Genomic DNA, 26,718 nt, shown 5'->3' with positions numbered 1-26,718 from the left:
AAGAAGAAAAAAAATTGGATAAATTTAGATTGTGGGACATACTTTTTAAGGCCTGCACTCTTTAAAAATGTCAGTGTCATGGAAGCAAAGAAGGAATGGGCAGGTTCTGTTCCAGATTAAAGGATACTTAAAGTGACAGAACAGTCAAAGGCAGAGGATGATCCTTGATTGGATCCAGTACTAGGGGTTGGAACTGGGGACTAGCTATAAAGGACACTATTGGGACAAATTGGCAAAGTTTAATATGAGATAATATGATATTGGTGTCACATTTCTTGGGTGTGTATCGTGATTAAGTAGGAAGATGTCCTTGTTCTCAGGTTATGTGTGCTGGATTATTTAGGGGTAATAAGTCATTTAAAAAGTATAAGCATGTATAATTCTGTAAATTGTTTTACTATTATGAATTTTTATAGTAAGTCAGAAAGAAACATAAAACTTTTAAAGGGTTTTAGTATAATTTATATATTTGTGTTGAGATGAATGAGATTTGTAAAGGTTACATTTTTGCTTGGTGGTATCAGATTGCTGTAGCATGGTAATCTTCTAGTTGAATTATGTTCCTAGCCTAGATTGCATTTGTAAGGACCCTAAAAAACACTACATATATTCAAACTGGGAGTCTTCCCCCAAAATAATATTAACTAATATTCATTAAATACCTAGTAGGTTCAAGCTGCTAGATTTTAACATTTAAATTGAAGGTTTTGTATTTGGAGTCACCTTGAATTTAAATGAAACCTCTTCTTGGTCTAATATACACATTATAAACTATCTTTATTAAAAATGTAACAGATCATTTTTGTAATTTATCTTGCTCTTAAACCAGAAAAGGTGATGCTGTGAAGAGCCAGGTGTTGTGAGATACCAAATATAGACTCTCGATTAAGAGGCTTTTGGTTTTCTTTTATTATAAACCTGTTCTTGTTGGTATGTTAGAAATTTTATGAGTTAAAGTAATTATGTAAGTACTCCACTAATATTTAAGTAATTCTCACAGGTTCCTATTGCTATATGGTAGGGTAGTATGATGAACTCTCCCCCTGCCCCCCTTTTTTTAATATGTTAGGTAAAACAGGAATAAATTTAAAAGTGGTGAAACAGTAAGAATTATTTGTTTTTGGCCATTCATAAGTTAATTTTTATTTTCAAAAAATATATCACTTTTGTGGGGAACAAGGGAATCAGAGATGAGTCAGATTTCCTGCCATTTGATTAAACTCATAATGTTGTATTTTTCTAAAATTAAACAGTGTTCTCTTGATTGTCTTTTGAAGCTTTTGACACATTGATGTCCATGTGATAGTTCCGTGTGACCCATGTGTCTGTTACACCAGCCCCTCCAACCTATTAAAATTTTAGAATCTATTCTGAAAATTTTGACCATTTTTATTGCCTAATCATGCTTTGCCTAGCATGTGTCAGGGACTGTTTAACGTATGTAATAGCTTTTAGTTTTACTGCTCTAGTGGAGTGTTGAAAGTGTTTTAAGAGACAATTATGGAACTAAATTTATGCTAAAATTTAACTGCATGGGAAAAAAAAACCTCAAGTAACAATCTTGACAGTCACATTATATCTTATTACCTTGTGTTTGCAGGTATCTTAGGATAATTGTGAAATGCCATTCCTGGTTTCAGACTCTTAAAATTTAGAAATGTGCCTCACATATCACTGCACCCTGCTTTTCTTACCTTATCAGTATATCATGAAAGCTTTTCCACAGAAGCTTTTTCTTGTTAGTTTTTTTTTTTTTTTAACCTCTACCTCATTTCCTTATATAAGCAGCTATGCACTCTTCTTTTTTTTTTTTTTTTTTGAGAACAGGCCATTTATTTTGTAGAACATTTCTCAGTTTGAGTTTGTCTGATGTTTCCTCATGATTGTTTTCAGGTGATACAGTTTTGTCTGGAGTACGCAGACGTTACCGTTGTCTGTGGATTCATATTAAGGGGCACATGATGTCTTTTGCCGTATCATTGGTGATGTTAACTTTTGCTGCGTGCGGGTTTCTCTAGTTGCCATGAGCTGTGGGCTACTCTTCGTTGCAGTGTGCAGCCTTCTCGTTGCGGTGGCTTCTCTTGTTGCGGAGCACGGGCTCTAGGCACGCCGCCTTCAGTAGTTGTGGCGCACGGGCTTAGTTGCTCCACAGCATGTGGGATCTTCCTGGACCAGGGATTGAACGATGTCTCCTGCGTTGGCAGGCGGCTTCTTAACCACTGCACCACCAGGGAAGTCCAAGCAGCTATGCACTTTTATATTTTAATGGATTTTGGTAAGGGAGGGCATCATACTCTATTTTTGAAATCTGTTCATGGTAAGGGAAAATGTGACAACACATTTTAACCTCATGTTAAGTTTTAGGTGTTCCTTTCAGGTTTAGTTATGGCAAACCTCTGTTTTTAAAAACTATATAAATTAGGAAATGGTTTTTGAATTCCCAAATGGAGGAGGGTTGAATTTATTCTTACAGCTGCTTATATGTGTTTTTTCTTATCCAGTGTTCCTGTGTACCTTTTCTGTTTTTATATAGGCTATGTAGAACCGATGCAGACACTCAATGATGTGTTAGCTCAGCTAGATGCTGTTGTAAGCTTTGCTCATGTGTCCAATGGAGCACCTGTTCCATATGTACGGCCGGTCATTTTGGAGAAAGGACAAGGGAGAATTATACTGAAAGCATCCAGACATGCTTGTGTTGAAGTTCAAGATGAAGTTGCATTTATTCCTAATGATGTTCACTTTGAAAAAGATAAACAGATGTTCCACATCATTACTGGTAAAAAACCTAGTTTATGGGCTTTTTGCGGGTAATGTTTCCCATTTATTATGTTGGAGTGGAAATATATTTCAAGTTGATGAAGAAAATCCTAGTCCTTGATGTTAGAAAAAGAATGTTGTTCATTCTAGTTAGTAGTATGTTAATAATATATGAATGAATGAATGAATATACGTGAACAGAATGAAACTTCTCTTCCAGGGGTTCAGTTCATTTAAAAATGAACATCTCTTCATCCTCCAAGCTTACCTTTGGGCCAGACCTTTCAATAGTGAGGTCATTGAAAGTCAAGCAGAATTAGGTGCTGGAATGACCTCAGCTTAGGGTAGCAGTTCTTTAAAAGACATGATACTGTATTCATGTGAAACTCGAAAAAAGTAGATTTGTGTATAGACTAAGGTAGCTTGTCTCAAACTAAAGGGTTTTGAGAGATCTTAACGAGATTCTAGAAAATAAAAGTGTTAGGGTACAGGGATGATAGGAGTCTTCGGGCAAATGTGTTTGGGAAACAGTCAATGATTGTATTTTATTTCCCCAAATGGATTTTCAAGTTGTTCATATAATCTAACACCATTAATTGGTAAATTGCACATTTTCCAAAAGTAAGGTCATGTCTTTGGGTTTTATTGTGGAATTTACTTGATTTGAAGGATTTGATCATACTGATTCATTCTCTGATAGATGCATTTATTAATGCATTATAGTGTTTAGTTAATTAGTTAGGTACTGCTTTTCTGAATATCATAAAATTATCCTGCAGGCAGCTTTGTGAGCTGTGGGGAAGTGGTATGTTCTTTCTAGACCATAGTCAAATTATAGGTAGGATATATTTTTCATGGGTCCTCTTGAAGAAGGGCACAGCATAGATTTGTCTGAAGAGAAAATAGCATTGTTTCAGGGACTAGTATAAGGCAGGACCTTTGTTCATGCCTTTGGGCAGCCTGTGGTCTGCTTCTTGTATGTCATATCACATGACCTAGGTAAATTAGTCACCCATGTGCAATTTAGGAGTAATATTCAATTTATTAGTAGCACAAATAAGTTAATAATCTTGCTTGTTGATATAATGTTTTGTAGGTCCCAACATGGGAGGTAAATCAACATATATTCGCCAGACTGGGGTGGTAGTTCTCATGGCCCAGATTGGGTGTTTTGTGCCATGTGAGTCAGCAGAAGTGTCCATGGTGGACTGCATCTTGGCCCGGGTAGGGGCTGGTGACAGTCAGTTGAAAGGAGTCTCCACGTTCATGGCTGAAATGTTAGAAACTGCTTCTATTCTCAGGTGAGTTCATTTCCCAGTCTCCTGAAAATGGAAATGGATGTCTCTATCCTTTGAAAAGTAAATTTGCAGGTTCATCTATAAAACATCTGTGATCTTTTATCTAGTTTAATAGTTTTCCTGTGAGCTTTATGCACTTTATATTATCTTGAAAGGGTGACTGGCGATAGTTGTGGAAAGCTTCTTTGATTTTTAATGTTATCTTCTTAAGGTTTCTGGTAGTTGTTCACTTTATGAATCTCCCCACTGCCATGCTTTTGCTTATGCTGTTCACACTACCCGGAATGGTCCTTCCCTGCTGTTTACCCAAGTCCTTTCTAATCTTTACAGGTCCGTAATGACAGAAATCCACTTCTCTGATGACTTTCCTTGTCACACGTGCCTAACTAAGGTCATGGGTGTTTCTTCGAACTCTGACATGCCTGTAATTTATTAGCTTTTAATTTTAGAGTTTATGAAATCTCTTGTCTTTATTTCATTTTTAGGAGCTTCTTTGAAGACAGGGAGGCTATGCCTTCTGTTTCTTGGAGTCTTCTAAAGTACTTTGCATATAGTAGATCCTTAATAAATTATGCTTTGATTATTGTTTGTGGGGAATTATAAAAGCAATACAGATGTTCAGTAATTAGTCAATAAGTTAATATGCATAACTTAAAAAATTAAAGAAATAAGCAAAAGGTGTCAGTGGCATTTCATGGAGAAAGAAGGAAATGACCAATAAGCACATGAAGAACTGTCAAATTCTCTAATTAAAAAAAAAAGTCCCCCTCCTTTCATTTGGTTAAAGAGAAAATAAAATGCTAATATCTGGTGTTGGTAGGGCTGCGGCAGGCACACAGATTCACGTGACCACCAGCCGTGTATGTGAGTGTTCGTGTCACCACACTCTTGTCCCATCTTCTTGTGGTGTTATTTTTTTTAATCTTGACTGATTTGATTGTTAAGAAATGAATGATAGCTGCTTTATTTGGAAATTCTTAGATTACAGCTAATGAGATTGGTAATTTAAAAAATATTTATTCACCATTTGTTTCCTCTTATGTCAGTTGTTTGTTCATGTCCATGCCCATTTTCTTACTGAAGTTTTAGTGCTTTTCATTGACCTTATTGAATTTTTGTATATATTAAGATAATTAATCTGTTACATTTGTGGCACATCTTTCCCATTGTATTGCCTTAATTTGTTGTTTGCATTACCACATGCTATATCATGGGAAATTTTCATGTAATTATGTGTTTCAGGTCTGCAACCAAAGATTCTTTAATAATCATAGATGAATTGGGAAGAGGAACCTCTACCTATGACGGATTTGGGTTAGCGTGGGCTATATCAGAGTACATTGCAACAAGGATCCGTGCTTTTTGCATGTTTGCAACCCATTTTCATGAACTTACTGCTTTGGCCAATCAGATACCAACTGTTAATAATCTACATGTCACAGCACTAACTACTGAAGAGACCTTAACTATGCTTTATCAGGTGAAGAAAGGTGAGTGCATACCACTGGTGTACTGTAAATTCGGTGTTCCTATCCTTGGAATCATTAGTAATTGCCTTATTCTGCATTAGGATGAATTATTGATGTTTTTACAGAACACATTTACCTCTTAATTTACAGTCTGGGGACAGGGACGTGGTACGTTATCTCTGTTTCTATGTCTCATAGTAGAACCACTCATTTTAAAACAGTCACAGAAAGAATGATCTGCACTTTTGAACATCCTCACAGGGGTTTTGTCCTACCTCCCATGGCAGCATGTTTTCTTGTCAAATTAGCTACTTGATAGTAACAATAAGCTTTGCAGTTCTGAGGCTCTAGCTGTTACTGTTTAATAAACTGTCATAATTATCTGATTATATTTTTAAGAATGTGTTATATATATAACAGGTTCATTTAAAGCTGGGGTTTCCAGAAATCTTGAAATTGTTAGTAGTTATCAGGTAAGGAATGACTTATTTGTTGGCATTCCATCCTTTGAGAAAAGTTTGTCATTAGTGGACCTGGCAGCTAATCAGATGACTGCGTTGATGAGATTAACATACTGTAAAGTTTTTATTGCTTTAACATTTCACCAATCATCAGAATAGCTTTTTCAGATGGCTCTCTGATTTTCCATGAATGCATTTTTCTGCATCAGTTGGTTGCACATAAATGAGATTATTTTTGATTCTTCGTTGCTTATGTTTCTTAGGAATCCTTCTGAGTTACCGTTTGCATTGTTGTTGTTGATAGAGAATATAGATACTCTTGGTTGGACATGGCATTTAGCATGAAGTTGAGGTTTTGCTTTTAAAAGGTGTTTTGTGTGATAAAAGAAATGGGTTCAGAGTATTAAAAAAGACCAGGTGAAGTTTGGAGAAGATATGAACAGGTTCCTCCTTCACTGCGGATGTTTATCAAACACTTGCTTCTATTTTATTTTTGTTTCTCTAAGCTGTGCAAAATATCCAGCTCCAGAATGCATGGGATACATAACTAGGCTAAAGGGAAATTTACGGTTGAGGCAGAAATGGGAGCTCCATGATAACACTGTGAGCATCGCTGGTATTTAACATTTGGAAGGAATGTCTTAAGTCAGTTTATTTTCTGCAAATGTGGGTGAAGTTAACATACCTAGTCTAAAAATTTACTAGACTAGATTTGGGTCAAAAATTTCGTTGTCATTTGAAATACATTTTGAATTAAATACTCCTCCTAATTAGTGACACTTTACATTTATCTTTTTGTTTTTTCACAGTACTTTAGTTCCTCCCTTATGAAATGAGAAAACCTCAGAGATATTGTGTTGATTAATTTTTCTTCAGATTCAGATATTTGTCTAGGCTTTTGAGGACTGTCTGTCAAGCCTTTTATCTGCTATTTTTATTTTTCCTACTACATTTGTCGAGGATAAAATACAGCACTGTGTGCCAAGTCATAATCACTTTTCACTGGAGGCTTAATTAAAATTTCTTTAAGTTACTGTGAAACATTTGGCTAATGTATTTGAAATAATACAAAATTACGTTTCCTAATGACAAAGTGAGAAAGTAAGTTCCATTTGCGTAAATTGCTGTCTCTTCCTACCCTGCCCCTCACACTCCTCAAATTTCTTACAGGTTCTCTGCCTACCCTGCCCCTCACACTCCTCAAATTTCTTACAGGTTCTCTTCCTACCCTGCCCCTCACACGCCTCAAATTTCTTACAGGTTCTCTTCCTACCCTGCCCCTCACACGCCTCAAATTTCTTACAGGTGTCTGTGATCAGAGTTTTGGGATTCACGTTGCCGAGCTTGCTAATTTCCCCAGGCATGTAATAGAGTGTGCTAAACAAAAAGCCCTGGAACTAGAGGAGTTTCAGAATATTGGGAAACCACAGGAATATGATGAAATGGAACCAGCAGCAAAGAGGTGCTATCTGGAAAGAGAGGTTTGTCAAATTATTTTTGTAGTTATTTTTTTCCTATATGATTCTAATGTTTGCTTATTGATCATTCATTATTGGTTTCCACTTAACATTTCTTTGCACAGTAAAGAATCCATCTGTATCATTTTGGTTTCACCACTGCACACATCTGCACAATTGAAAGATAGCACTTCAAGTACCAGATTTCAAAAGCAGGAGGATAAGAATATTAGTGTAGGTTAAAATACATAATTCAAAGGAGTTATAGAGGTCTATGCACATCTTTGACTACTTATAAACAAATAGATCGAGTTCAGTTAAATTACATATTTACTCAGTGCTTAGCTAAGACGATGAAGAAATGAACACAGTTCCTGCTCTCCAGTTGTTTAGAAACTAGTTGGGGAGGTAGTAATAGTGAGCATGTCATAGAGAATTATGACAAATGTTTACTCAGGAAAGCTCTCTGTGGGCAGGATGTTTCAGTTCTTGTGGGAGCAGTGGATCTTAAGTTAGGCCTTCTGAGTGGTGGGTGAAATTTAGACGTTCACACAGAAAGGTATAAGCATATGCCCAGTGGATTTTTTAAAAATTAAAGGATTATTAGTTTTCTGTAATAACGAAAATAAAAGAATCTTAATTTACATCTAGGTTCTGGCAGCATTTACTGTGATTATGCATTGTGACAACTTCTTGTCACATTGTTAGCTTTTACCCGGTGAATTTTTTGTTGTTCTTACTTGAAGGATAGATGATGTTACCATAATAGATGATGTGTATGGTTTGGGGGCTTAAAAGATAAGGTTTTATCTGTTGTACCTATACAAGCAGGAGATATGTATTATAACTTGTTAATAGTTTTAAGTAGGGAAGGTTGCCATCCTGGATATGAAACGGTCTTGGTATCAGCTCCACAGCTATCCATGATCCAGGATTAGGTAGGCTCCTTTATGTAAATGATTCCCAATTAGAATAGAAGTCATATACTTTTTTTTTTTTTTTTTTTTTTTTTTAATTTATGGCTGTGTCGGGTCTTCGTTTTTGTGCAAGGGCTTTCTCTAGTTGTGGCAAGCGGGGGCCACTCTTCATCGCGGTGCGCGGGCCTCTCACTATCGCGGCCTCTCTTGTTGCGGAGCACAGGCTCCAGACGCGCAGGCTCAGTAGCCGTGGCTCACGGGCCTAGTCGCTCCGCGGCATGTGGGATCCTCCCAGACCAGGGCTCGAACCCGTGTCCCCTGCATTGGCAGGCAGACTCCCAACCACTGCACCACCAGGGAAGCCCAGAAGTCATATACTTTTGATAATATTAATTACAATGAATTTTTAAAAAATTTTAAGCTAAGGGAGACATATAACACAGAATTATCCATGTTACTCAATCTAGATTTTATTTTTTGGGAAAAAGAGGCACTTGTTATTTAATAGAGATGTGTTTCTTCTCTATCTTATCATTTGGATTATCTACCTTTCACCTCTAAGGTACATACTACTAACTGGCTCCCTGGTAAAAAGCAGACTTTTTAGTTCAGCTTCACATGCAGTAATAAACATTATGTCCTTTGCCAGGCACTGTTCTTAGCACTTTACACTCTTTGACTCTTTAATTCTCATAACAGCCCTGTGTGGTTGGTAATATTATTGTCCCCATTTTACGGATGAGGAATGTGTGTTAAGGAATTAGCCCACGGGTCACATAGCAAGTAATAACCACGTTCTTTAGAATGGCAATAACTAGGCAGTAAAATAAACAAAGAAGAAACATCCCATGTGTGTATGAGTATTAAATTTTCAGTGACTGTTTATACCTTATAGTATTTGTAAACCTTGAGTTCTTTTTCCCCCAGAAGGTTAAGTTTATACATCAGTTATAAAAGCTGAGGGATTTGGGAACTACTAAAATATTCAGTTTCTTTGGCATTAGCAGCTGAAAATATATTTATAAATACCCTTTAAACGACTTGCTATGAAGAAATAGAGTCAACTAAGGGCTTTGCTGTAAATTCTAGATGGTGCACACTTAAAATTTAAAGAATGTTGTTTAAATATTGGGTGGAGTGTTTAGATTGAAATTATAATGGGACAATTCATTACTATTTAATGTGACTTTTAGAAAAGTCATTTTAAAGACTAATGGAACGTTCACATGTTTTTCAGCAAGGTGAAAAAATTATTGAAGAGTTTTTATCCAAGGTGAAGCAAGTGCCCTTTACTGAAATGTCAGAAGAAAACATCGTAATGAAGTTAAAACAGCTGAAAGCTGAGGTGATAGCAAAGAATAATCGTTTTGTAAATGAAATAATTTCAAGAATAAAGGTAACTACATGAGTAAATTCCACTAATGGAATGAAGATAGTATTGATAAGCTATTGTCTGTAATGCTTTTGTACTATTTTATATTAACCCTTTTTCCATAGTGTTAGCAATTGATGTCCATGGGATATGAAGTTAATAAAATATTTAGTATACTTTGCTCTACCTGAGTATATTTTCAAAGATCTTTATTTTGAAAAATGAGAGCTGTAACTGAGGAATACTTAAATGGACATGGGCAATAGTAGGCAATATGTTGAATTTTATAAATAAAATCGTGTAGTTTTTAGAATTTGATATGTGTTGTATTTCTTTGTGATAAGACTTTTACACATATTCCCGAATGGTATGGAAGAAACAAGTAGCCCAGAGACTTTGTAAAAAAGTAAGGGATCTTAAAGCTAGAAGGAACCATGGAACCCATTTCCAGTGATTCCCCACAGTGTCCATCTGTTGGCACGAGCCAGGTTGGCTGCATATGCAGTAGCCAAGGAACTTATTATAAATCCAGGGTTCTAGTGTGATCCTCCAGCCCATCTGCCATTCTCCCACCCCCAGTTTGTGATGAGATTTAGAAATCTGGATTTTAACAAAATCTTTCAGATTGAGAACGCTGATTTTAGTCTTCTTTTATTTTACTGGGAGATGGAGAGGTTAAGAGTGTAGTGGCTGGTCCTGCTGAACATGGGAGGAAAAGGATAGCCTTTTTAATAAATGGTGATGGGATGATAGGGTATTCATATAGGAACAAAACGAGATTGGATCCCTATTCCATATCATATAGAAAAATCAACTCCAGTGAATTTTTTACCTAAATGTACAAAGCAACACTACCAAGTTTTTAGTGTTTGTAGTTCTGTAGAAAATAAAATAGGGAAATATTTTTATGACTATAAAAATATAGGAAATATGAAGTTGGCTTTGGGAAAGATAGTTCTTAAGTCACAAACACCATCCATAAAGTTTGACACACTTAGCAATATTGAAATTAGTAACTTATTTTCATAAAAAGGCATCACAAAGGCCTAAGAGTACAATTGACCCTTAACAGCGAGCGGTCTGGGGCACTGACCCCCTGTGCAGTTGAAAATCCACATATAACTTTACAGTCCCTTCATATCCACAGTTCCGCATCTATAGATTAAAACAACTGTGGATCATGTAGTATTGCAGTATGTATTGAAAAAAATCCAAGTATAAATGGACCCACAGAGTTCAGACCGGTGTTGGTCAAGGGTCAACTGTAGATCCAATGGGAGAACATATTGGTACCACATAAAATATCAAAGAATTTATATCCATGATATATAAAGAACTATAAAAATCACTAAACAGACACGATTCCTAATACAACTCATTAAGAAAAAGACAACCCAGTTGAAAGGCAAAGGATCTGAATAGATAATTTTCCAAGGAAGACACGCAAATAGCCAGTAGGCAAATGAAAGGATGCAAGATGTTATCAGGGAAATGCACATAAAAACCACAGTGAGCTACTACTTCACACCCATTAGGATACTAAAATCAAATCAGATAAACCAGTATTGAGGATGTGGAGAAACTGGAACTCTGCTACACTGCTGTGAAAACGTAAAATGGTGCAGTCACTTTTGGAAAACAGTCTGGCATTTCCTCAGTTAAACATAAGAGTTACCGGATGACCCAGTATTTCCATTCCTAGGTATATATCCAAGAGAAACATGTTTACGCAAAAACTTATACACAAATGTTTATAGCAGAATTATTATTTTTTTAATTTATTTTTGGCTGCGTTGGGTCTTCGTTGCTGTGCGCGGGCTTTCTCTAATTGCGGCGAGCGGGGGCTACTCTTTGTTGTGGTGGGCGGGCTTCTCATTGCAGTGGCTTCTCTTGTTGCGGAGCACAGGCTCTAGCCATGCAGGCTTCAGCAGTTGTGGCACACGGGCTCTAGAGCGCAGGCTCAGTAGTTGTGGCGCACGGGTTTAGTTGCTCTGCGGCATGTGGGATCTTCCCGGAGCAGGGCTCGAAGCCGTGTCGCCTGCATTGGCAGGCGGATTCTTAACCACTGCGCCACCAGGGAAGTCCCAGCAGAATTATTTATGATAGCTAAGAAGTAGAAACGATCCAAATGTCCATCAATGGATTAATGAATGGATGTACAAAATATAGAATATCCATACAATGGACTATTTTTTTTAATTTTATTTATTTATTTATGTACGTATGTATGGCTGCGTTGGGTCTTGTTGCTGCACGCGGGCTTTCTCTAGCTGCGGTGAGCAGGGTCTACTCTTCATTGCAGTGTGCGGGCTTCTCACTGTGGTGGCTTCTCTTGTTGGGAGCACGGGCTCTTAGGCACGAGGACTCAGTAGTTGTGGCACCCGTTGCTCCGCGACATGTCGGATCTTCCCGGACCAGGGCTTGAACCCGTGTCCCCTGCGTTGGCAGGCGGATTCTTAACCACTGTGCCACCAGGGAAACCATATACAATGGACTGTTAATTGGCCATAAAAGGAATGAAGGACTGATACATGCTAAAGCTAGGATGAGCCTTGGAAACATTAGTGAAGAAGCCAGGCACAAGAGCCTCCGTAATATGTAATTCTGTTCATGTGAAAGTCCAGAATAGGAAAACGTATAGAAACAAAGTAGATTAGCATAGGGCTGGCAGGCAGGGCATGGATGGCTAGGGAGGTGATAGCTAAAGGATATGGGGTTCCTTTTTCAGATGAAAATGTTCTAAAATTGGTGATGGCTGCACATATCTGTGAATATACCTAAAAACCATTGAAGCATACACTTTAAATGGGTGCACTGTACAATGTAAATTATATTTCAAACTTATTTTTAATTTTAAAATTTTTATTGAAATATAGTTGATTTATAATGTTAGTTTCTAGTATACAGCAAAGTGATTGAGTTATATATATATATATTCTGTTTCATATTCTTTTCCATTATGGTTTATTACAGGATATTGAGTTTAGTTCCCTGTGCTATACAGTAGGGGCCTTGTTGTTTGTGTATTTTATATACAGTAGTTTGTATCTGCTAATCCCAAACTCCTAATTTATCCCTCCCCCATCCCCTTTCCCACTTTGGTAACCGTAAGTTTGTTTTCTGTGTCTGTGAGTCTGTTTCTGTTTTGTAAATAATTTCATTTGTATCATATTTTAGATTTTACAAGTAAGTGATATATGATATTTGTCTTTCTCTGTCTGACTTCACTTAGTATGATAATCTCTAGGTCCATCCATATTGCTGCAAATGACATTATTTCATTCTTTTTTATGGTTAGGTAGTATTCCATTGTATATACAACACCTTTATCCATTCATCTGTCGTTGGACATGTAGGTTGTTTCCATGTCTTGGCACTTGTAAGTAGTGCTGCTGTGAACCTTGGAGTGCATGTATCTTTTTGAATTATAGTTTTCTCTGGATATATGCCCAGGAGTGGGATTGCTGGATCATATGGCAACTCTATTTTTAGCTTTTTAAGGAATCTCCGTACTGTTTTCCATAATGGCTGCACCAATTTACATTCCCACCAACAGTGTAGGGAAGAGTTCCCTTTTCTCCAACAAAACTTGTTTTAAAAGAAGTTCAGGCACTTTACCCAAGAGGAAATATAAATGATCCATACACATGAAAAGGTCTTCAATCACCAGTCAGAAAAATGAAAATGAAAACTATTCTGGGTTACACCCTCCTGTAACTCCCAGAGTTCTGGGAGGACTCTGCCCTCCCCATCAGATAGACAGTCCTTTAAAATGTGACAATACCAACTATTGGTGGTATTTGTTGATGTGGCACAACACTGCTGGTGAGAATAATTACCTAGTAAAGTTGAAAACAGACATATGACCCAGCAGTTTTGCTCCTAGGTGCATACTGTGGAGATACGTATACACATTGTACAATGATGGTATACAAGAATATTTGTGATAGACCCAAACTGGAAACAACCCAGCTATGAAAACAGACTATAGCTACACAAAATAACATAGATGGAATCTTAAAAACAGTAAGCAAAAGAAATGACAGATAACAAATAATACCGTTTTTCTCCCAATCATATGAAGTTGAAGAATAGGTAAAATACTGTTTAATGGTGCATTCATGGGGGTGAGATGATAAAGAAAAGCAAGAACTTGACTATGTAAGTCGGGAGAGTGGTTGGCGGTGCTGACGGGGAGGGGCTTCTAGAGGGCTTCTGGGGTGCTACAGCATTCTGGTTATTGACCTGAGTGGTGGTTGTGCAGGTGCTTGCTTTATGATTATTGCTAAACTCTGCAATTATGTGTTAAGCGCTTAGTTTGGTATGAGAACAAATGAAAATTTAATGCCAATAAGCCCTTTAAAATGCTCATCTTGATTTACCACGCTCTTTTTCATCAATGATAATTTAGAGTAAGATACATCAGCTTTTCTTTTCTGGCTATCAAATGCTTGGGTAGGAGGCAAACTTAACAGAGAAAAAATTTAAATGTGGACATTTTTATTGGTTTACAAAATCATGTAGCTGCTAGTAAGCGGAAGACTTTTTTATATAATTCAAAAGGCAATTTTAAAATTCCAGTGAAATATTTTATCTCCTGGCTAGCTATGAGCGCGTGTTTTTAGATTGCTGTACAAAAGCATGTATAAAATGGAGATCAGCCCATGATTTTAGTTGTTAGGGCTACGAGAAATGGAGGGGGGGAGGTGTTGATTCTAAGAAAACATGTAGTCTCTCAAGCTCTGATAAATCAGGCTGCTTTCATTTCTCTAAAAGAGACTTAATGTTTAGTTCTAAGATGTTCTTGAAAGTGAAAAAAACATAATAGACCCTTTGTTTAAGATGTTTCAGACTTAAGCTGTGCTTATTACATGAATATGCTAATGAAGCAACCAGTCTCCTTCCTTTTGGAATGGTAGATGTAAAGCAAAAGATAAACTAATTCCTGACCTGTCAAAAGACAGTTGCATTTTAAAATTCTAATTGCAACGTGGCTTGGTTTTCCTTCTCCACTCAAACACGAACTTGGATAATACCAGAATAAAGCCGAATCTATAAATATTATCCAAGATTTAGAATTCAACCATACTGTTACCATGAAATCTGTTGGCCACATAACCACGTTTCTGAGGAAATACATGGCTTTTCTACATTTTAAAAAAGTTAGCACTAAGAATCCATCCAAGATGCAATTGTTTTTGTAGTTAGATTTTTTTCCTTAAAATACTCTTTTGAGGGTAAAAATTAGAACAGAAGGAAGATGTTTTAGGATATATTTAAAGAATAACTTTTTCCCTGTAAACTCTCAGTGTTCCACATACTAAGCACATCCTGTTAGACTTCATGAGTATTAAATGCATCTTCTATCCTTAGTCTTTCTGCATTTAGCTTTTTTGGGAAGTACGTTTTTACCCACAGCATATGGTATGAGCTGCTGATTCAGTGCTGAGCGGTCCTTTAAGCTTGTTAGTTACATTCTGTTGATTAGGATGGTGTGCAGAATAGTCAGAAGGAAAACCAGTGCCTGGTCTGGAATAAATTAAACCATGTTAGTCAGCTTATGGGGAAGAACAAATGAGTAAAGAGAATTTTCATATACAAAGGAAATCTCTATTATTGCCTTCCTAGGGCCGGTCAGTGTGTTTGGGATAAGGAGATAGGGTGTGGCCGGGAGAGATGACGAAAGTGCCCAGAATGCTGCACATATTTTCCGACTAAAACTGGAAGTGGAGCCCAACTTAAAATAATAGTTTCCTGTCTGATGGTCTCCCCGCTCCGCTTCCCTTGATAGACAGAGCCACTGCTTTCTCTTATTATTCTGCTCCAGAATTTACCTATTTGGCCAGCTTTCAGGTGTCTGTGAACATTGTGGTACAGAGCCAGGGTATCCAGAGGAAGTAGTCCCTTGCAGACACTGTCTCATTGCAGGTAGCAATGCCTCCTGTTCTTTGAGGAGGAAAGTGGGGAGCCCTCGCCTTGCCTTTGACACAGCAGCTTTCCCACGGTCCTGGAAGCAACAGTGTTTCCTGTGTCAGACCACATTCAGAACATGATCCAAATTCAATGTATGTTAGCATATTTTTGCTTTGGCATGTGGTTTGTCCAAACAAGTGCCCACACACATCTTTCATCCAGCTATGTGGGGAACTCAGCAGTGGCATGAATGATACTGGATGCTGGGTGGCCTTCACTGGACCATTCCCATCCTATTTCTAGACTTGGTAAATAGAAGACCAGACTGCTGCTGCCTTTGCTTCACCTCAAAGAGATAAAATTATAAACTCCCTAAAATTGTTAAATTTAGAAGAAAGGATAATTCTGTCAGTGGACAATTTCTTATTCTAGCAAAAGAACAATGGCAGTGAATTCCTCAGGGTTCAGAATCAACCAGTAAATGAAACCATAGGGATTAACCTATATTATCACAATATTATTATTGCATTTATTTCCTAGAATTTTGTTGACACTTATCTGTTAGCAGTCAGTTTAATTTTATGAATAATCTTGATATGGTTTAAAACCAGATTAAATATAGTTAAATCTAATTAAGGAAATGCAACTACTTTCAGTTCAGCCACTAATCTGAAATTTTATGGTGCATTGCGCATCTAGCAAGATGTGTTTTATCAATTTTTTCTTCACATAATGATCAGGACTTCATGTTTATTATCAATTCTAATGTGATGTTTTATTGCTAAACATTGTTTGGCTCAGCCAAATCCATCATGAAAATGACTTCCGCATTGAATCCTTAATATTACAAAGTAGATGCACGATTTGGCAACATTAAATACTTTGTGAATATCTGAAAATGGCAAGATGCTATGCTGGGCTCCTCAAAAGACTCGTCCTCTTCAGCAATACTGAAAGGTGGATACTTCTATTACCTGCGCTTCACAGATGAGAATGTCGAGGCTCAGAGGTTGAGTAACTTGCCCCAGGCACCCAGCCAGTAAGTGGCAGAGCTGGGGTCTGAACCCCAAGCACTGTGTCTCCAAAATCCGTACCTTTTTTCTTTCCATTTAAAGGCTTAAAATATTGTTAGGAATCTGAGATGCACATGTGACAAATTTAATCTTTCTAAATATTATTTAGTGTCAAAATGAGTGATGTCGGGGCTTCCCTGGTGGCGCAGTGGTTGGGAGTCTGCCTGCCAATGCAGGGGACACAGGTTCGAGCCCTGGTCTGGGAGGATCCCACATGCCGCAGAGCAACTAGGCCCGTGAGCCACAACTACTGAGCCTGCGCATCTGGAGCCTGTGCTCCGCAACAAGAGAGGCCGCGATAGTGAGAGGCCCACGCACCGCGATGAAGAGTGGCCCCTGCTTGCCACAACTAGAGAAAGCCCTCGCACAGAAACGAAGACCCAACACAGCCATAAATAAATAAATAAATAAAGAGAAATGTTCAAAAAAAAAAAATGATGTCGGCAGTGCAACAGGAGTTAAGGAAGATGGGAGGTGTGGTGCAGACATTAAGCAGTACTATTTCTGTTCTCTTGTGGAAGCTGGTTCTCCTGCGGAAGGCTTCTCTCTCGGTGCTGTGGACACAGCAAGAGGCATCCACCTGGGGCCCTGCCGCCCATCTGCTTCATGGCAACTACATGGCTGCTCTCTGGGGCTTGATACCCCAAAGGAAACAGGAGCTAAGCAGCTGCATTCTTTCAGAAGTTCACCAGTCACCAAATGCCAACATCTGGCCAAGGGATTACATTGAACCTTTTGGACAAAGGATTATGTTTAAATGAGAAGAGAGACAGTCAGCCAGAAGCTTGCAAAATGAGGAGATGGAATTAAATGTCAGCAGTGTTTGGAGCAGGACACCGAATCTGGCACACTCAGATATTCAGATCATTTAACTTGGAGGTTATGTATGTTCTCTCTTGAGCCAGGAAAGTTTTATCCAGCCTGTGGGGAATAACCCCGGAGGTTTTCTCCACTGCTCTGCTCTGAATTCGTGCCTAGTGAGTAAAGTGCTGAGTAAGCCTGCACAGGTCAAGGTACGGGTGAGTTAAAGTGAGCAGCAATGTGGCGCATCAGGAAGGCTGCTTGAGTTGGATTAGCCCTTGCTTGGCCACTTAGCTGTGTGACTAGAAACTGCCCCTCCTTTGATTTCACCTCTTCTGTAATTTAAGGGGGTTGGGTTGTTAAAAGAGTTCTCAAATGCCACACCTTCAGGGCCAGGCAGGTGCAGAGTACAAAGCATAGTAGGGTTAAGGTGAATGCCCCAACCTAAAAACAAATGATTTTTTTCATAGGTACTATAAAAGGGCTTAAGCCTTGGTTGCAGTTAGTCTAATCCAGCATCCAAAGAGCCACCCTGAGGTGATACCCGCTCTCCTCAAAGTGCCATGTCAGTAATCTAGCTCGTAATTCTCTAATCAGCAACAGAGCACTTTGCTGCTTTATTTTTTATTATTATTAGCTGTGATCTTGGCATCCAAGTACTTTGAGGCCTAGAAATATTCATTGATAATGCTTTTCCCTGAAACCCTTTTGGTGGCCCTTTCACTAGAATCAGACATGGAGAAAAAAGGTCCAGTGAATTCCAAGCAAATAGAATGGGGGAGTCTGGTTACCTGAGAAGGGTAAGGCAAGGCGGTCAGACCAAAGTGGCACTTCCAAGCCTCTTTCAGCTCCATGAGCTTAAGTCTAGGTTTTGGGGGCAATGCGGATGAGATAAAGCAGGCTGTTTCCTTCAGAATTGGCTATGACTGAAGTAACTTTCAAGATTGAAAAAATAGTAGCTTGAAGTAAGTCTATGAAGCAACCAGGTCAAGGACGGGAATCCCCAGAAGGATGGACTCGAGGAGGAAATGGGACGAGTGGACCTGCCGTGTTTGAGTGCAGTGAGGGGAGCGTGGGGGTGAGTCAATAATAGCTGCAGAGAGCAATTGAGAAGAAAGGGGGCGGGATTATTAACTCCAGGAATATCAAAACCGTATCATGTCTAAAATTGGAAAATAAAGAAATAGCAGTATAAGCGTGTTAAAAATATGGAGATAAATGCTAGAGGATTCTAAGAGAGCTGAAAGTGAGCAGGGCAGCATTGAGAGGGGGGACTGGTATTTTTTATTATAAACCTCATGATGCTCCAATTTGATCTTTTAAAATGATACTGCTTTGATAAAATCAATATTAAATTGAAAATGACTGTCTTACCTTAAATCAAGGACTATCTAATATTACAGAATATCTTCAAGCACCCTTAAAATTGTGACTAAAAAGAATTTACTATTAAAAACAAAACATACCTAGGGCTGGGGAGGCAGAGGCAGAAATGGGGAGTGACTGATAATGGGTACAAGCTTTCTTTAGGGGATGATAAAAATGTTCTAAAATGAAATCATGGTGATAATTGAAGAACTCTGTAAGTATGCTGAGTTGTATACTTTAAACAGGCAAACTGGTATGTAAGTTTATATCTCAATAAAGCTGTTAAAAATAGTAGCTTAAATAAGATGTAATAATAGCTATGTGTCTGGCACCCAGTTTATTCTCAACCTATTAGGTAAATACTGTTCATTTTAGAAATGAGGAAGCTGGGGTGTAGAGAAGATAAGTGACTCGCCAAAGATCATCAGACATGAGTAGATTAGGGTGGAAGTTATTTTTCTTTCATGTGAAAGAAATCTGGAGGGAGAAAGACTAGGTAAGGTGGCTCTATGAGCATCAGGGACCCTGATTCTTCAAGCTTGTTTCTCTGCTGTGCTTGGATTCTCTTCCCAAGGTCCCCTCATGGCCCAAGGTGACTGCTGGGGCTCCATCCAGTGCACCCACATTTCAGGCAGCAGGAAGGAGGAAGGTGTAAGGATGCTCTTCCTAGCTTTAAGGAATCGTGGACGTTGTACACATTGCTTCCACTTATATCTTCTTGGCCAGAATTAAGTCATGTGTCCACACAGAGAAATCCAGGAAATGGAGTCTTTTGGCTGTCCTCCCTACCACATAGGGGGCAGTTGGACCAAACTCATTTTGAAAAGTGTGTTTTGGGAATGGCAAGGATTTGGTGCTTTGGGATGATGATGTTTCCTCTTCAGCCTACCATCTTCAAAGCCCCACCTTGTCTAAATGTTAATTTATTACTATTATTATTATTTAATTTGTTTTTTCTCAAAGCGTGTCTTGGCTTCTGTTCTTTCCTTCTCTTTCCCGAATAATAGATTCTTTGGACTCCACTCTGTTCTGTAATCCTGTTTCCACTGAACCCAACTAAGCTAAAAACTCAGGACCTCAGCACAGCAGGCATGGAGTAGTTTCTTAGGAAAGACTTGTGCACAGAGCATGAGCTCGCTGGGGACTTGGGTCACTGACACCATGGAGCAGGAACTCTAATGTGGCCCCGTGCAGATACTTCTCCCTCTGTGCTGTCGTGAAGGGTAGCGGAGCACTTGAACATTGGCACAGATGGAACAAGATGACCCTCCACAGGATGCAGAGGGCGGGTGATGTGCCGATGACCTCATGGCTGGTTGGTGGCAGAGCTGTCCTGGAGGGTGAGCCTCCTGACCCTCCAGCACCTCTGACCGCAGAGCTTCTCAGTCAGACACTGAGTTCCAGGTGGAGCCACTTCACACAGGGTCATTAAGTAAAAGAGAAATGGATGATAAATTTTTATGTATTCAGAAATTGTTTCTCTCCTCCCCTCCTCTTGGGATTGATTAACTTAGTTAGAAATAATGAACCTGAACTGATTTTTGAGTACCAGGTCCAAGTGGTAATTACTATACTTGTACCTTGTTTGCAGACTTTCCAGAGACCGTAATACTTACTAAGATGATCCTTTTCTCTCCCCTACTCTCCCAGTTTTTCCCTTGGTGTGAGAACTGACAAGCCAGAAAATAAATGAGCTGGAAAAAAGAATAGTTTTATTTTTCTAGGAGTTGTGTCCTTTTTCTAAAGGGCGGCGCTGGAAGTGCCATCTTCCCTTTGGGGAGGCGATCATGCTTCAAGGACACTCACTGGCGGGCAGGCTACAGGCAGAGCGGCCAGTTCAGGACCTACAGTCATTGGCCAGACTCCTTCCTTCCCACAGTCTTGCTGACGGAGGCCCCAGGGTCACCTCCAAGGGTGTTTTGAGGCCATTTCTGCTTTCTTCTGACTTTTCTCAGTAGATTTTTGTGGCTCTCTTAATGATATTGTCTCTCAGACCACTTGGAATCAATCCACATCTATCTCTTGGTTCCTCCTTATGTGAAGTCGACTTCTATTCTCAACTGGCTTCACAGGTTTTAAAGGCAGCCCTTTCTCCGAGTCTCAGGGGTTGGTGGGCAATTCTGTCTACCTAGCGAGGGACATGGAAGCATCACAATCTCCCCTGGGGCTAGTCCGATGGTGACTCCTGCCCAGATTCTGTGGTCACCAGAGGTCCCAGGTGACAGCTCAGAGAGGGCACCATCCCCTGGAAGCCCTGGGGACTCGTCCTCTTATTAGCTTGAAGATGTTCTCTGTACTTCTCACCTGGGCCCTGGCAGCACAACAGCCAAGTAAGAAGAGGCCCAACCTCCTCGGCCTGAAGCTGAGTTGCTTCCTCTATACATGTAGCTTTTACCCTCTCTGGTTCCTTCCTGGAGCTTCCAGATCCCTGCCATCCTGGCCCCACATTCTCCCCTATAGTCCAGGCAGACTGAGGACCGAGTTCCTGGAGCACCTTCACCACTTCCAACAGTCTGATGCCAGTTCTTCCTCACCCACAAGCAATTTGATCTTCCAGTGATGCCAAGCCCAGCTGCTTCCTGATCTTTGCGAGGGCTGGCCTCCGGTCCTGGCTTCGGTCCTTTCCCCTGCCTTTGGCCAGCCCCCCGCTTTAGCTACTTTAGCACCAGCTCCTGCACAGTTTGGGGCTCACGCTGTGGCAGGGACCCCTTTCCCAGGAGGGCTTCATGTCTTGTCGCTGTGACAGTCCTTGGATGATCAGCGCTGGGAGGGTCTTCAGACAACTCTGCCAAGTTCAAACGCTGGATTTAGATATGAGGAAACCAAGGAACCGAGGCCACACAGGTGGTATGAAGTGGAATTGCCAGGAATGGAGATGGTAAGCAGCTGTGTGCCCCCATCCCAGGGTGTTGGGGGGAGGCTTTACTGGACATCCTCCACTGAGCCTTCCACAAACTCTAATCCACTTTGACAGTGAGGTGATGTCTGATGTTTTGTCTGTTCACCATCCCCTCCCTCCCCACCTTTCTTGGTGAAGCCCCTCTATGTAGTTCCAAAGGGGCTGCCAGTCACAGGGCCCATTTTCCTGGCCATAGAGGTGGGCCAATGAGCCAAGCTTCCTACTAGAAGGAAGCTCTCCTTCAAGATGGTTTGGGATGTTGCTTACCCAGAACTGTCTATGGGCATGCCCCTCCCCTCCCTTCATCTTCCCTCACCCACCCAGCCATCATCACATGGAGCCCAGCAGCAGCAGGAAAAATCGAGTCAACGTCCAGAGAGAGGAGAGCTCTTAGTTGTTGGTGGGGGAAAGGTGCAAAAGCAGGCTGACCATGTTGTTGTGGTCCCTGGGGTTTCTGAGGGCAGCTCCACCCCTGGGCTCTGAGTCACCAAGCCAACCAATTCCCTTTTGGCTAAGTTACTTGGAGTGCAGTTTCTGTTGCTGGTGACCAAAGGGTCCCTGGATGATTCATGCACAGATTTCGTTCTGAGCCAGAGTGAAAACCCATGACAGCCAACTCCTAATGGGCCTCAAAAGAGACATAAGAGACTTATGCTTCTGTGAATTATTCAGGCATCCACTGTTTAGGGCAACTCTGCTGTGAGTTGTTTTGAAGCATCATGCAGACCGTAAATATGGCTTTGCATACGTGGATTTGAATAAAGTGGGGTTATATCAGTAACATGTGACTGCACCTCTTCCCTAGGCTGTTACTTCTAAGAGAAGAACAACCCTTTCTCCACTGTTGTATTTGCACAGCATTCAGTGTATGGGCACATTGGGCACTCATTTAGAATGAAATATATTCATGCAAAAATCTTTGTTCTGCCTCTGGACCTCAGAACCTTAACCTCATCTTCCACCTCTGTAAATTGAGGATGATAATAGAATTTATCTAACATACCTATCTACGAATAATGAGAACTTTTTTGCTTTCAGGTGAGAGAAAGCCAACCTATACCAATTTATACAAAAAGAGACATCTGGGGTCGGAGCTGCTGGAAACTGGAGCAGTGCCGGCTGGCCTCCCTCCCTCCCTCATCCCTTCCTGTCTGGGTGTTGTCCTCATCCTCAGGTTCCTTCATGTGACAGGCAGGAGGCCTTCATACCCTTACAACTCTCAATCCAGAGAAAAGAGGGCCTCTCTCTTTAGGGTCCACATGTAAAGTCCCAGGAAGGATTTCAATCACCTTGACGTGAGGCAAAGGCTACCAGAACCATGCAGCATGGGGGAGGGGCTTCTTAGAGGAAATGGGGGGCAGTGCCATGATGCAAGGAAGTGAAGAAGGGGTGCTGGGCTGAAGAAAAGGGCACATGGCCACACACTTCTTTTTGGAGGCTTGCGAGGATCAGAAGAGACATGCCTCGGGAAAAGCGGAGCACGGCGTCTGGCGACCCCTCAATAAGTGTCAGCTGCCGCTAACATGGCCGCTGGAGGGAGGGGAGGGAGGGGAGGGAGGGGAGGGGGAGGGGGAGAAAGCGGAAGGAACAGGAACAGTGATGGGGCAGTTCTGCGCCTTGCATGGGGGTGGCCAGCTCGTGGCTGAGGGGGCGACACTGCCGCCTTCACTCCACCAGTCGCCCTGGTCTGGCCTTTATCTGCTCAGAGGGGCGTCTGGTTCTCATTACCACAAAGGCCTCTGAGGAGAAGGGGATCTCTTTGTGCTGAGGCACAAAGAATGAAGGTGATTCTCAAGTCTGGAAAAGGATGCTGAACTGGGGCGTGAATTGGTGGCTGGTGGGGCAATGAAAGGAGGAAGGGTTTCAGAAAATCATTTTCTAGGAGCCGTAAGCTACTGAGCCTGGCTTGGTTTCCAAGTAGAAGTCATCCTAAGGCCTCAGAGGTGTTAGTCAAGGAGGGGGGGGGGCACCAGAGTATTCGGTTGGCCTCAGCATTCGGGATCCAGGGGAGCCCTGTGCCTCCTGTTCTAGGCTGAGAGGACTCCGCTGAGTGTGGACAGCAAAGCCGGGGGGCGGGGGAAGGGAACAAAAACCAATGAGCACCTGGTGTGCGCTACGCGTCTCATTTAATCCGCACGCAAACCTGTAAACTACACAAACACGGAAGCGGAGGCTCAGGAAAGAGATGCTACTTGCCTAAGGTCACTGAGCTCACGAGAGATGGGAGGACCGTCCCCACCATGCCTCCCGCCCCAGTGAGCTGGCGCCCGGAGAGAGCACCGTCGCAAGCAAGCCGGCCGGCTGATGGAGGCGAGGTGGGTGCTTTCCCTGCTTACCCGCTAGTAAATGGAGATTCAGAGAGGTGAAGGCCCTTGCCCAAACTCACACGGCTGGTAAGTGGCAGAGCTGGGTCTCCTGTCTCTAAATCTGCAACCCTAAACAACCCCACTAGCCGCACTGGCAGCATTTTCTCAGCAAAGTCTTTGCAGGAATCTTGCGATCAAATTCCTGGTGGGTAGTGGCCTGCAGAGATGATGGGGTGTTTCATTCATCATGTTGATGGGTCCTTGTTTCTCACTGTGGCAACAGAATTTGTAAGATTTTCCTCTTTTATCAGCTGAGAAATGCTGCCCCACGCTGTTTATCAGGCACTTTTGTAGGGAGATACTTTTCCCCTAACTCTTCCAGGGGTTGCCTTAAGTTTGGGCAGAACTCAGGTGGCGGGGAGAAGTTTTTAAGGAGGTGGAGGCTGGCTGCTGGTGCTGCAAAGCCCTCACTTAATGGGCTCTCTGGCAGACTGTAGTGTAGGGGAATGCCTGGCCTGAGGCAGCTGTCTTTAATGTATCCATCATCTGCTCATTTAGCTCGTGGTGGTTTCACATTCCCTCGTGGACGGTCCAATTAAGATCTTGGAAGGAATCTGGACTCTGTACATTGTCCTCAGTGGAGCAACTGAGAGCTGAACACAGGAAACGGAAAGCCGAGACAAAGCCAGGGCCCAGGTTAGGAAAATGAGACTCTGAGGCTTCTTTCTTGTGCAGGAGGAGAAAAATGTCCTAGTGGTGTCCATTAGAGAAGGAAATGTTTTATCAAATCAGATGTAATCCTGGCAATTGCCTTCTGTTGGAGCTTGAAGAGAGGTCTGGGAATGTTTAATCTCCCAACACTTTCTCTGTACCTCCCTTAAGACACTTTTCACTTTCTGCCAAGTCGTTTGTATCTTGGTCTTAATATTTAATTTTCACTTCTGTGGACAACTTGCAGTGGCTTGTACATAGAAGGTGCTCAAAAAATGATGTAATATAGATACATGGATGGATGGGTAGATGGGTAGATGGATGGATGGATGAATAGATGGATGGGTAGATGGGTGGAACAGTGAATGGCTGGATCAATGGATGAATGGTTGGTTGGGTAGCCCCTTATAGTCAGGTTGGCACAGGAAAAGTAGAATTTGTGGATTGATAAAGGGAGATAAGAAGGGAACTGAATGTCTGTGCTCAACACTGTGTCTGGCACTTTATAATATCATTTCACACCAATGCAGTAAGGTAGGTTTGTTTTTCCATTTCAAGATGTTGAAACTGATGCTAAGAGAGGTTAAGGAGTTTGCTTAATGGGACCCTCATCCAGGTCAGTCTGAATAGAAAATCACACCACACTCTAGAAGTCAACCCAGCACCAAGTAGACACCAAAAGTTGATTTTTATGATGTTGTTTACTCAGAGCATTGACTCAGAAAGCATGTGGGTGCTGGATTAAAGTGGATTAAAGTGGAGTACGCTTGGGCTTGACCGAGGGTCTGCAGTAGGGGCTGAGGGAAGAGCTGCCCTCCACCAGGCCTGGGTGACTCAAGTGTCAGCCTCAGAAGACTCTTCTCCTCCTTGGTTTGAGAGGAGTCTGAGGACAGGTGTGGCCTCAACAGACCTGTCCTGGAATGCTGTGTGCTGGAACCGGTGGGGCCCAGGCCAAGGCCAGCTGGCCCTGCCTATCTTGGTCCTTCTCCCCTCCCATGTCCCCCAGCCCTGCCTTCCCCCAGGCAGCAGATCACCCCTTTCTCAGTGCTTATTCCAGAGTGTAAAAGCTGAGAGCAGGTGTCACCTGATGGACAGGCCTCAGAGGAGGAGTGAGATGAGGTCTCATTGCGGGAGCTGGGGGCTGCCCAGGAACAATGTTTGCCGGGCCTGGTGTCACTCTCAGAGGAGATGCAGCCGGCTGGGAGCCAGTGGGCAGAGCGGTTTGGGAGCCCAGCCTGTGGATTCGGTTCTGGAGACTGAATCCTTGGTGTGACAGCCCAGCATGATTGTGGTTTGACCCCAAAGCCTACCGCCACCCTGGCTGTGGGCCCGTCCCTCCCAGAAGCCCTGTCTAGGTGACTTGTGGGGTGAGGCTCCATCAGCAGGCCCACCCTTGATGGAACCGTCTGCCAGGACTGCTCTGTCTCTTTGAGGCTGGGCTTCTGAGCTTCTGACAAACCACAAAGCTGCTGGACCTTTGTGCCCTCCCACTCCCTCCCCACCCCCAGCCCCTTGTGGTACCAGTGAGGCCTGCTATTTCTGCCTTTAGCTTTGCCATAAACAGCCCCATGCAAGGGTTCTATTGTCAGTCATCTATCTGTGTGGTAGTATAAGTGGAAATCACGGTATCTCCTTTCTCCCTGGTTATTTACACTTCAAGTCATATTGTGCAGAAAAAGTTTCTGTCAGCAAAAGAATAGTAATCCTCCTCATTTCTATTCATCAGGCCTCCAATGGTAGACATAATTTTTCTCATATGTCATCTTTTGGGCATGGAGTATTATAACCCTGTTTTACTTGCATCCCTGTGGAGGGCTCATTTGCTTACGTGGCAGCTCTGGCAGGCCCAGGCAGTATTGGCATATCTTTGTACAGGGATCAGGGGTCCCTGTGGCTTTTGGAGTTGGCAGGGG

At 41.5% G+C, this 26,718-nt stretch overlaps 1 protein-coding gene and 1 long non-coding RNA gene across 3 annotated transcripts in view; one reads left to right on the top strand and one right to left on the bottom strand.

Annotated features, from left to right (window-relative positions):
- Positions 1 to 10,052, top strand: part of MSH2 (mutS homolog 2) — a 73,931-nt gene extending 63,879 nt beyond the window's left edge. For both annotated transcript variants that reach the window (XM_082358058.1, XM_082358057.1), the window contains 5 exons: positions 2,534 to 2,779; positions 3,857 to 4,061; positions 5,301 to 5,548; positions 7,294 to 7,469; positions 9,600 to 10,052. In XM_082358058.1, the coding sequence (XP_082214184.1) occupies positions 2,534 to 2,779; positions 3,857 to 4,061; positions 5,301 to 5,548; positions 7,294 to 7,469; positions 9,600 to 9,770 (1,046 nt within the window). In that variant the 3' untranslated portion in view covers positions 9,771 to 10,052. The remainder of the gene's footprint in view (positions 1 to 2,533; positions 2,780 to 3,856; positions 4,062 to 5,300; positions 5,549 to 7,293; positions 7,470 to 9,599) is intronic.
- LOC309612522 lies at positions 6,968 to 7,378 on the bottom strand. Its single transcript, XR_014235244.1, has 2 exons — positions 7,278 to 7,378; positions 6,968 to 7,139 (listed from the first exon to the last, which is right to left on the bottom strand). It is a non-coding gene; the product is annotated as an uncharacterized lncRNA (long non-coding RNA).
- Positions 10,053 to 26,718: the final 16,666 nt, after the last annotated feature.

The sequence above is a fragment of the Balaenoptera borealis genome (genome assembly GCF_965194805.1).
Source record: "Balaenoptera borealis genome assembly, chromosome: 15".
In the NCBI taxonomy this organism is placed as follows: Eukaryota; Metazoa; Chordata; class Mammalia; order Artiodactyla; family Balaenopteridae; genus Balaenoptera; species Balaenoptera borealis.
The sequence above is the reverse complement of the archived record's forward strand: the minus strand, read 5'-3'. Positions and strand labels throughout refer to the sequence as shown.